Source organism: Sander vitreus, chromosome 8 (genome assembly GCF_031162955.1).
Source record: "Sander vitreus isolate 19-12246 chromosome 8, sanVit1, whole genome shotgun sequence".
NCBI lineage: Eukaryota > Metazoa > Chordata > Actinopteri > Perciformes > Percidae > Sander > Sander vitreus.
Genome location: NC_135862.1, coordinates 18905682 through 18917121, shown reverse-complemented (window position 1 = coordinate 18917121; position 11440 = coordinate 18905682). Strand labels below are relative to the sequence as shown.

The 11440-nt window shown below is 40.3% G+C and overlaps 2 protein-coding genes across 2 annotated transcripts; both read right to left on the bottom strand.

Annotated features, from left to right (window-relative positions):
* Positions 1-269: 269 nt before the first annotated feature.
* Positions 270-1193, bottom strand: LOC144522035 (galanin receptor 2a). The gene has a single exon (XM_078256797.1). It carries the CDS (start codon positions 1191-1193, stop codon positions 270-272), a length of 924 nt encoding a protein of 307 aa, XP_078112923.1.
* A 3842-nt stretch (positions 1194-5035) lies between these two features.
* Positions 5036-7581, bottom strand: LOC144521551 (parathyroid hormone-related protein-like). The gene is made up of 3 exons (XM_078256105.1): positions 7151-7581; positions 6826-6944; positions 5036-6253 (listed from the first exon to the last, which is right to left on the bottom strand). Exons 2-3 carry the CDS (start codon positions 6927-6929, stop codon positions 5842-5844), a joined length of 516 nt encoding a protein of 171 aa, XP_078112231.1. The 5' UTR covers positions 6930-6944; positions 7151-7581; the 3' UTR covers positions 5036-5841.
* Positions 7582-11440: the final 3859 nt, after the last annotated feature.

Here is an 11440-nt window from a genome sequence, read left to right as displayed (position 1 = left end):
GATCCAGGTACTAACATTTTGACGATTACTGCTGCTTTTTGTAATGAATGTGAACATTTGATTGTAGTCAAGCCTGAAAAATAATCCTAAACCATTATTTTTTTCTCATCTTCTTATTTGTACATTTATACTTCAAATATGGAGGGGAAATCTAAAAGTAATCACAAAAATCATCCATCTTATTGTTCACAAAAGTAGTTGATTTGTATTAACAGTAAATATAAAAAGTGTCCCTGAATGTCAACAACTCATTGCTCAATCCGCTGTATTTAAAAGGTGTCTGTGGTGACACTGATGACCTGCGGCTGCACTCTATTCCTGTTACAGCTGAAGAGCCAGGCTGCCCTCCTGTGGCGGTAGCGCTTTGATAGAAGCACATAGAGCACAGGGTTTATACAGGGGTGCAGGTACTGCAGCACAGTACAGATGAAGTAAAACATCTCCCAAGCCTGTCCATGGTGATACAGCCCCAGGTACACACACAGCTCCAGCACATAACCAGGCAGCCAGCACACTGAGAAGGTAGCAGCTGCCAAGAACACCATGACAGAGGCACGGCGGGTGTTCCTGGCACTGGACGCCGACATTACAGGGCTCTTGTGGAGAAAAAGAGCCAGCCGGACATAGTTGAAGGCGATGACTAGCATTGGAACAAAGTAGTAAAGTACAAACTGGCTCAGGACCACTTGGTAGTGGTGCTCATGAATGGTTGGAAGGCAGAAGGAGAAGTTAGCTAGGCTTGGGCCCAGACTCGCTTTGGTGGCAAACATACGCAGCGGCAGGCTGATGAAGAAGCTGAGGGCCCAGACCAGGATAAACATGAGGATGACCAAGTCCATGGTGGGTGGCTGGTACGGGTTGGTGATGATCATGGCGCGGGTCATGGAAACGGCACATAGTGAGTAGGTGCTGGCCGCCAGGCTAAAGGCCAGCAGGAACTGGTAGACCTTGCAAGAGGTGTTGCCCAGAGGCCAGGAGTAAGTGACGGCGGAGTGCAAGGTGAAGGGGATGAGCAGGAGGGTGAGGAAGTCGGCCAGAGTCATGCTGAGTAGGAGGATGTCGAGGCGGTTCTTACGCAACGTGTTGTACTTGGCAAACAGAGAGAGGACCAGCAGGTTGGCACAGAGCCCGATGCCCAGGATCACTCCACAGGTACAGGCAAAGATCAGCACATAGGTATTGGGAACAGCCATATCATCACCGACTTGACCTCACCTTTCGAATAAATAAATAAAACATTTATTCATCATTTATGTTTTTGATTAGTTGATTAACTAAATTAATCAGCAACTATTTTTATAATCTCTTAATTGTTTCAGCAAAAATTCCAAACTTTTGCTTGTTCCAGCTTTTCAGGATTTTATGCTTTTCTTTGTCATGTACGATAGTGAACTTGATATTTTGGTTTTTTTCTTTACTACTGGCTAAACAAAGCAAGACAAAATATGTCATATTGGGCTCAGGAAAAAGTAAGTAGTCTTTATTTATTTTTGCTATTTTTCTTTGATGACAAAACAATCATTTAACTGAAAATATATCATTTTTAGTTTTAAATAGCATCTGAAAGGCTTATTTAGACCTATAGCGATAGAAAATATACTATGTATCATAACATCAAGAAAACACACATGATATAATATCACTAGGGCTGTCAGCATTAACGCGTTAATCGCGATGCGATTAAGGGTCGAGCATAATGCATACATTTTTTTTAATCATATTAATCGCATGCCGCCATTTATTAATTTATTTTCACTTCAATGGGCTTTGTGTCATGTCTAACAGGCTACTATTTTGCCGTACTTCCTCGTAACACATCCTGCTGCTGCAGGAATAGGAATGCGGATTTCGGTGCCTCATTCTGGTGCCACTGATATGTCTGCACTTCTCTCTGATGCTCTGAAACAGACTCTTTAATCAAAAGAAACATTGCTGCACGTGATGCTCGACAGCAGCTAACGTTAGCCTACCGCTAGCTAGTAGCTGGATTGAACACGGTTACAATGCTGACAGCAGTGTTGGGAGTAACGGCGTTTAAGTATAACGGCGTTACTAACGGCGTTATTTTTTCAGTAACGGAGTAATCTAATTAATTACTTTTCCCATCGTTGCAACGCCGTTATCGTTACTGAGAATGTAAAGTGGCGCGTTACTACAATTTGGTTGAATGAAGCGCGAGGTTTGGCTACACATCAGCTGCCTGGAGAGAGCAGGGGGGGGGATGATGATTGGCTGGGTGGGCGGATGCCGTGCTCACGCTGTCTCACTGCACGCTCTGACTACCACTAAACACAAGACAGCGACAATGGCGACGAGCCAGGGAAATTCAAAGGTACCGTTCTCGAACTGGAAGCACTACTTCTTGCTCATTGAAATTAAAGGCAAGAATGTGTATGTAACATGCACGCTATGCCCAGAAAAAAAGACTTTATCCACGTCTGCCTCAAGCAACTCGAATCTTATGAAGCACCTCACATCAACACATGCTAACACGACACTTGTTGCTGCTGCTAACCCAACCCCAAGCCCAAATGCAGCTAGCGTGAGCTCCAGCGAAAGAGACGGAGCCACTCTGTTAAAACAAGCAACCATCGATTTTTCTGTATATAGTGTTTTTATTCTTCAATCAGTTAATATAAACATCTTTGACGTTAAAGATGTTATAGAACGTAATAGCATTATAGAACATAACAAGTAACGTCACAGTTACTTTGCTGAGTAACTAATTACTTTTACAATGTGGTAACTGAGTTACTAACTCAGTTACTTTTTGGGAGAAGTAATTGTAACTGTAACTAATTACTTTTTTACAGTAAGATGACCAACACTGGCTGACAGCTAGGATTCCGACACCGGGATGTAACAATCTGCAGCTGCTGTTGTCAGAAAAACACAGACGGTGCGTTCCATGAAACTGGTAATTTACAGACTCGTGGTGCATTCAAAGTTGTTGTTAAATTCACATGTGTGACTAGATTAAATATATAATAAACAAATACAAATCTTAAAATCAAGTTCATAAAGTCACTTTCTTTGCATTCATTTGATTCCCAATCAAGATACACTGGTAAGGATGGCTTTCCATTGTTTATATGTACTTAAAAACGCAAAAATGCAAAATAATAGAATTTTAATCATGTGATAAAACATGCGATTAATCGCGATTAACTATAGAAATTCAACGATTAATCGCGATTAAGAAAATGTAATCGTTTGACAGCCCTAAATATCACCAAAGTAAAAGGTACAAGGCATTTACATAGCAACAGCAATATGGTCGTCTGCTAAGATACAAAACTTTTTTAATTAACATTTTCACAGCTACTCTAACTGCTGTGTAATTAAATGGAACAGGTGTTTGCCTTAGAGGTCATAGCATTTTAAAATGGTGCCAGATGTAACAATTCTCCGTCATTTGGACACACTTACCATCTTCGTTCCTCAAAGCACTATCTTCAGGCTCATGTTTGTGAGTGAACTATCCCCATAATGTAAACTTCTATTTCACTGGTGTCCATCCTGTTAAACTGGGCTGACGAAGGTAGAGGTGACAGCCTCTCAGGACTCATGACAAAGTGTGATAGCTGAATGTGGAAGGAAGAAAGGCAAACATCACTTGGGTCAAATTGATTCTGGTTGAATTGGTTTAAAGAGAAACAGACCAGCTGCTCAGGAAACAGTGATGTACTATATATATATATATATATATATATATATATATATATATATATATATATATATGCCTGTTTTGTTATGGTTCTTAGAGGATCTATGTGTATCTTTAGTCTTTTTAGTTACTTTCATTTTTAGTAACAGCTACACTTGACATTATTAAGGTTTGTTTAACTTGTTGATCTTTTTAGGACTAAAGAAATACCTCATTGACTAAGACTGCACTGCTGTTTGTAAATACTTGAATTTACCTTTCCTGGCCTGTTAAAGTCCTCCTCTCTCTCTCTATGGAGATGGTTTTAGGGATTTCATTCATACTGTATGAATTATATTTTAAAAATGAGCACTCTACAAAGAAAAAGAGACCAGTCCATTGATTATGTTCTCTGTTCCCACCCTTCTCTGAACATATTAATATCTCTCTCCATTGTTTGATTGATTTCTTCAGTGTGAGTTGCAGGCTCCTGATGGCGGGTTTATCAGGCTTTCCACAGCATTTATGACTCCGTGTCAGCTAATGGCCTTTGGTGTACACTGCTGCTCTTAGCACAGGATATAACTGATGCTGATGCATTTGCTAACCCCTCCATTACCAGTGTCGGTGCCGTTCAGTCAGCGGCTATTAAAAATGCCATGTTCTCAAGTGGGACATTAACAGCTTCATTGTGTTCTGTCTGTGCCCAAAAGTCAACAAAAAATAGTTTTTCACCTTTTTATAATACATTTTAAAAACCCGTTTTGACCCAAATCTTGCATTTCTTATTTCTTTTCTCTCCACCTCTTTAGCAAGGTTATTGGTCACAATGAATTATACAAACTTCAGCAGGACCGATACTTACTGCTGATTGAACTCAGGCCCATGGTCAACATCACCTTGTTGCCATTTTTCTACCTTTTTCTATGTTTAGCTGCTTCTTCATTAAGAGGCAGGTAGTGTGCATACAGGTCTATTCCTTATGAACTTTAGATTTTAGGGATAAAATGGGTAACTGACCATGCTGAAGATTAGTCTGCTTTGCAGTCATAGTTTTTGTATTCCCTTGTAGTATATCATTCATATTATATACTGTATATATATAGTCGCTCAAGAGAGATTTGCTGCTTTTCTTGTCGTATATGTTCACATACTAAATATATTCAGGTTTTGGAATTTGAACTGCTGAACTGAAACAAGCTATTTGAACAGGTCATCTTGGGCTCAGTGAAAACATTTTTCTGATATTATATAGACAAAATAATTAATTAAGCAGCCCTAGTCTTCTCCATATCAACTTCAGGTTTTAGAAGTTAATTAAGTTGCTGAACATTTGAGCCACATATGGCTAGTGAACAAAGACACCGTGAATCAAAAATATTTGTAATGGCTACACTTTTAATGTTTGATTAACTGGAAAAATGTACAGTACGCCCTCAGTGCAAGTAGAACATTAAATGAGTCTGACAGCTCCTGACTCGGGCTTGTTTTATAAAAAATAAACTATAATGTTAAATGGTAAGAGTGGATTTGATGAAGCATCCAATAAGTTACAAGTCCATGAGGGATCTAAGGGGGAAAAGGAAAGCAGGACCATCAAAAAGAAACATCAAAATAAAACTCAACCACAAAAGAACATGTACAGGATATAACTAAAGTGCATTATGGAATTTAGTCAGCAGCACCGTGATACATTCACAAAATAAATACACACTTTTAAAGTGAAATAAATTATGGCAGACAAGTTCGAACAGATGTATGCAGTGAACAGTTTGTATGTAACTGTAAGTTCACAATAGTCAACCAATACAGAGCCAAACAAACGTAGACTATTCAGCCTCCCAATTTTGTGAAGTTACATTATATATAGGCAATAAATAGTTCATCCTGATCTACTCGAGCGCACAGCTGGTTAGAGATCACAACATATGGCTTTGTTTTGAAGTCAATCAAAGTTACAGAGGCCTGCAGATGTTCCAAATAAATATGGACTGAAGATGATGATATTTCACGAAACTTCAGGAAGTATGAGATCGAAAATACGAACACAGCAAAATATTACCATACAAGCACAACCTCAGGGCTGTAATATGAAGTGACTGAGTCAGCCATGCGTAGAGTCTCTCAAATCCCAGTCTAGATGGACCAATGTCAGTGTCTTAGTGCAGTACAATATAAAGGCTGTTGGGAGTCTCTTAGCCAGGGCACTGCATCCTCCATGGCTCCTTTGATGTGACAGACCGTGCCCGCCTTCGCTTCTTGTCGCTCTCTCTACGTCGGCCTAACCTCACCTTTTTTTTTCTCTTGGTGGCTACTTTTAGTGGCTGGTCCTTATATGCCAGAGCCTTGTTGGTCTCCTGGGGCAGGTTAGGGCCCTCTCTGTCCGGCCTGAACCCGTCAGGGAGGTTCTTGGTGGCCCCTGGGGGCTTCTCATGCAGGGCATTCCCACTGAAGATTTGGCTCTGGGTTCTGCTCTGCACGGGTGGAGCGTGCTCATCAGCAGTGTGCACCTCTTCCAGCAGCTCCTGCAGCCACATGCGCCGCTTGAACTCCTGTAAGGAGCGGCCCTTGTCATGCATCAGCTGGGCATGGCTCACTGACCTCCTCCTTAAAGCATGAAAGTGAAGAGACAGAGTCAGATCAACAAGGAAGGTTGCATAAAAGCTAATAAATAAATCCTTAAATGGCGTCATGCATGAGAGGGGAGCAGCACCAAGTTCATTTATTTCTAAATCTGTCAGAAATCTGTTTTTCTGATTTCTCATTTCTGAGTTAGCACCTACAACATCTAACCATTTTTCTTTTTTGTTTGACCTTTGTTGTAATTTCATGGTACACCACAGTGTTGAGTTTCTGTGTGGAGCCCTTTTAGAAGTGGTGTCAGCTGAAAGGTAAGGTCAGGCACCATGAAACCTCAGTACAGTAGGTGGCAGCATAAACAAGTTTGTGAGAGCCATCACTAATCTGAGCTCCAGACCCCAAAAAGCCAAACATAGAAAACCTCCTGTACCTTAATTTAATCTGATTAATAAACTGTAATTGTATTTTTTTTTTTGTATCATGAATTTTTCAAGTGGCGTTCACCACTTTTAAATATAGTCCTTCATTTTTCAAGGTAATTTTTGCATAACATGGAATTGCTTTTCTATCATCAAAATTAATATAAAAAAAGAACTCACGTTCTGCTACTAAGTGCATCAACTGGTCTCCCATCAAGAGTCACTGGGGAGCACAGCAAGAACATAGCCAGACTCCACTGATGAAGCATGACTATAGAGCACATCCTTGAGCCTAAGATCTGAAGAACACAAGAAATATATCACTTTAATGAATTAAGTAAAATGTTGTTTTATGAATTCATACTAAACTGTTTGTCTACTATTCAATAGATTGTCATTAGCAGTGTAGGCAGCTAAAAAATGACACCGTTCCTGAGTAAGTGAGATCTCCCAGGCAGCATTACTTGCCAACAAACAGTTTTATTAAAGTAAAGGAGAAACTTACATAATGTGAATCTTTACAGTGAAAATCCACAAAAAGGTTGGTCTGCAAGCTGTTAAGAGCTGATCTCGTTGCAAAAATGAGTTTACAATGAAAAAATTATTTAGCCAAATTCAATTTGGCCATCTCAAAACATGTGTCCAGATCCATTGGTGTGAAGGCAGCCTAGGGAAATCCCCTGTCACTCTGCTTCACTCATTTGCCTCCCAACAGTGTGTGTTGAGCTATTTATTTCTCCCCAGCGTCCCAATTGAAAGAGAGATAAAGATGGAAAGAGGAACAGCAGCAGCCCATTAGCTGCAGAGCTGCCACTCCACCCAGTGTTGCAGTAATCTCATGAAGAGTAACGATGAAGCATCTTCTCTGGTGGCCGGAGCCGGAGAGCAGAGCTGAGAGGCTTTTTACAGTCCAGCACTGTGCGAGTCTGTCTGAGAGAGGCACAGTGAGAAAGTCAAACTCCTCTTTGGGTGAAGATGCAGGCACTACCTTAGCCCCTACCCATTAAGTTTAGTCCTAACACCCTCCCCAACCTTCCCCCCCTCCCCCTCCCCCCACCAACAGCCCTTCACACACACCTGCTGTGACAAGAAGGTAGCGCCCATGCAACATCCAAACCACCAAACAATAAAGAGTATACTTAACGCAATCTTGGAAAAAAAATGTAATCAATTTCAAATTATTTTAGCTATACTTTATGAATAAAGTCTACTAATTATTTAATCATAAAGAGGTCAGAAATGACAGGTGTGCACCAATGGAGGTAATCATGGGTTACCAAGCAGAGTGTATAAGGGGAGGGGCAGGGTTACTCCAAAGTAAACAGCCAGGCCTAACCACTTTCCCAGGGGAGAATGACCATAACCTCAGCGAAACCCAACCCACAGCCTCTCACTGCAGACCATTCAATTTAACTCCACTCTGCCTCAGCAAACCAGCTCACCACCGAATGGTTATAGTGGGCTCTGAGGTATCTCTCATATCCAGCTAATAAGGAAAGTGGAGAGCTTTGCATTGAGGCAGCCATATACAATCCCAGATTCACTGTGTATGTTTAGGTGATGAAACCAGTATGAAGCATTCAGCCACATTTGTAATTTTTCTGAAAGCAATAAATGCATGCATTAAAGGGTCATAGTCTGATGTATGAGGTAGCTCTGTCGCTAAATGTATTTTTAGAATCACTGATTGACAGCACTACATGCCCAAGTGTAGTAGTACCGGTATATGCAGCAAGGGCAGGGCGATTTTTAAAAATGTTTTTCAAGTATTGGACACATTGAAGTTTTCACATGTTGATGGCACCAGATGAAAAGTGAAGTAATCACTTAAATTGATCCTGAGGGCAATATTCATGACTGTACAAAATTCCATATGTCCAATAGTTGTTGAGATATTTCAGTCTAAACCAAAGTATTGGACCAACAAAAAGACCAACATTACCATCATTACAGCCACACTGCTATCATGGCTAAAAATGTGTTATCCTTTGTAGTCTTTGTTTGATCTGAATCATTTTTCTTAAACTGCAGGACTGCGGACCTGCATGTTGTCCCACTTGTAAAACTTTGTGATCTTGAATAATACAGTTTTCTCAAATTTTCTCCACCACATTCAATTTTGGTACAATACGAACATGTTCTCGAGTTTGTTCAAAGTGATCTCTGCGTGAAATTTAATTAGTCTCAAATTCAAGACGAAAGACCATCTTGCAATGGGATCACACCAGCCGCAGCACCAAATGGGCCAAGGGCGTACACACACACACACACACACACACACACACACACACACACACACACACACACACACACACACACACACACACAGACTCCTGAGGTGAAAACAAAAACAAGCTGGTATTAACAACAAGATTCATGAGAATATTAAACAAATTAAAATAAAACTGAAAACAGTGTGCTAAATTCTGCAGAGTTTCATTCTGTATCACTGCTGAAAATCAAAAACAAATCTGCAGCTTCCTTTGGGTCTGGTCATGGCCCATCAGTTGAAGAAGAATAGTATAGCCTGTGCTGATAAAGGAAGTGCATTTGTAAGGAGATTCATACAAACTACCAACGTTGTCTTTATTATACTCAACACTACAGTATTTCTTTTAGCCATGTTAGTCATGTGGCTCTAGGGAAAAGTAGAGTTGGTATGTTGGCCAGTCAGTCTTTCTGTCCTTCTTTTTGGCCGAGACTGAAATAGTGCCACCAGCAGGTTGACATGTTTCACTTTTAGTGAAATATTTGATGGATTGCCATGCAATTTGGTACACACATTTGTGGTACCCAGAAAATGAATCCTAAATGACTTTCTTGATCCCCTGACTTTTCTTGTAGTGCCAGCTGTAGTGTCAGCAGTTTCACTTATCCATGAAAAATTCGGAACAGAAATCCCTGGTTGTATTAAATTACTTTGGCGACCCTCTGACTTTTCCTCCTGGAGCCACCATGAGGTTGACATTTGTGGTTTTGAGTGAAATGTCTCAACAACTATTACATGGATTACCATTAAATTTGGTTCACACATTAATTTCCTTCTCTTTGTAATAACTTCCCTACGAATTCCCACCATTATAAGGTTGACATCTCTAATACCTTGGTTTATGACCAAATACAAAACTAATGGCATTCCCAAAAGCCTCAGCAGTACTTTGTGTTTAGTCCTAACTAGAAAATGTTAGCATGCTAATACCTAAAAAACATGGTGAACATTAAACCTGCTGAACATCAACATGCTAGCATTGTTTTTGTGAGAATGTTAGCTTGCTGATGTTAGCATTTAGCCCATAGCACCACTGTGTCTGAGTACAGCCTCACAGTTCTAGGTATGTGCATTTTTTTCACAGGGCTGTGGAGTAAGATCTGGCTACACCACACATACGTTCTATAATAGGAGAAAAAAAATGCTGTGGGTTGTTTGCATTTCCTCACACAGTTGTCTTGGGTGGCTCTAGTGGAACATTTGCACCCTGCAAAATAATACGCCACATGAAATACAGTACAATACAGTAATGTGAGCTATTTAAATTAGCTGCATACATGGTTAAACATAATTTGTTCTTACTTCATCCATTGCAATCTGATAGCAATCCCACCAATCAGTCCCAAAACGTCCCAGTAAGATAGTTAATGCCGTTAACATAGCAGGCCTGCCTTGTTGTACAATCCAAATTTTCTTCAAAACTTGCCATTTTCAGTGTGTAGCTTGCTAGCTCGAAGTTTGTAGTTTGTAATTTCCCGTAGCGAAGAGATTTTGAGATCAGCAACACACAGAGAGCGGAAGGTGAGGGACAAAGCCTGGCTTTATCCTGGAAATGTACTTCCGTTGATCCAGACTAATACAATATGAATACACTGCATCTTTGCCTTTCTTTAGGGATTCATATTGTAGTTAAAATTGTTTGTGAGGTGACTAAGATAAATACAGTCTATTCGATAAACCTTAGTCATTTATGTGGTTACTGCACCTATTTGCTCTGTTTTACTGGATGGAATAACTTGCATTTCTCCTCATGAATAAAACCCGTAAATTATTCCTGTGAGCAGTGATGATTAGTAGAATCACTTCAGGCTAGACTGTAGACCAGTTGGTGGTAAATTACTTAATAGAAGGCTCAGTATTTTACAAGCAGCCATGATTCAATTCAGCAAGAGGTCCAGAAGGGGTTTGAGGCTGGGACAAATATATGGCAGACCCCCCCTGCTGTCTCCAAAACTCAGCTTTCTTCTGTTTCCAGCGAGTCTGCCTCAAACTTCCAAGACTCTAACATTCGGTAGGGAAAAAATACCTCATTTGATTCCATTCTGCAAAGACTTTACCTGCAAAAAACTATGAAAAAAATCCTATTTCCTGGCAGACAGCAGTGTAGGGAATGGGAGCCAGGAAAGCTGCTTTTGATTCATGCTAAATTGCACTCTCAACACAGAACAGTATTCCTGTCCGTTTTTCATCCTTTTCACACTGCACCTACTTCACATTCACACATACAGAACATATACACCCCCCATTCCAAGCATTCAGCTTACACACGCTCTGCATCCAGAGAAACACCCTAATTTTGCGTATAAATTCAGAGCTCAGCATCTATTTTTGGATGTCTTGTACCCATTCCCTCTTATTGGCCCACCCTATTATGTCATAAATCCTGGGTTTAGTTGCAGCAACAGTTCCTGCTTTTGTTGTGGAGTTACATTTACTACTTGGCATGTACATTTGTCACTGTTAATTCCCACACAAGTCACACTGGTGCTGGTAGCTTTCTCTATTATTTTATTACTATTTTACAAC

What these genes read in the sequence shown, in the direction of transcription:
- LOC144522035 (XM_078256797.1), bottom strand. Translation starts at nt 1,193, where the DNA reads ATGGCTGTTCCCAATACCTATGTGCTGATCTTTGCCTGTACCTGTGGA.
- LOC144521551 (XM_078256105.1), bottom strand. Translation starts at nt 6,929, where the DNA reads ATGTGCTCTATAGTCATGCTTCATCAGTGGAGTCTGGCTATGTTCTTG. An exon ending in GATGCACTTAGTAGCAGAAC is followed by an intron (nt 6,254 to 6,825) that starts GTGAGTTCTTTT and finishes TCATGCTTTAAG; the next exon opens with GAGGAGGTCAGTGAGCCATG.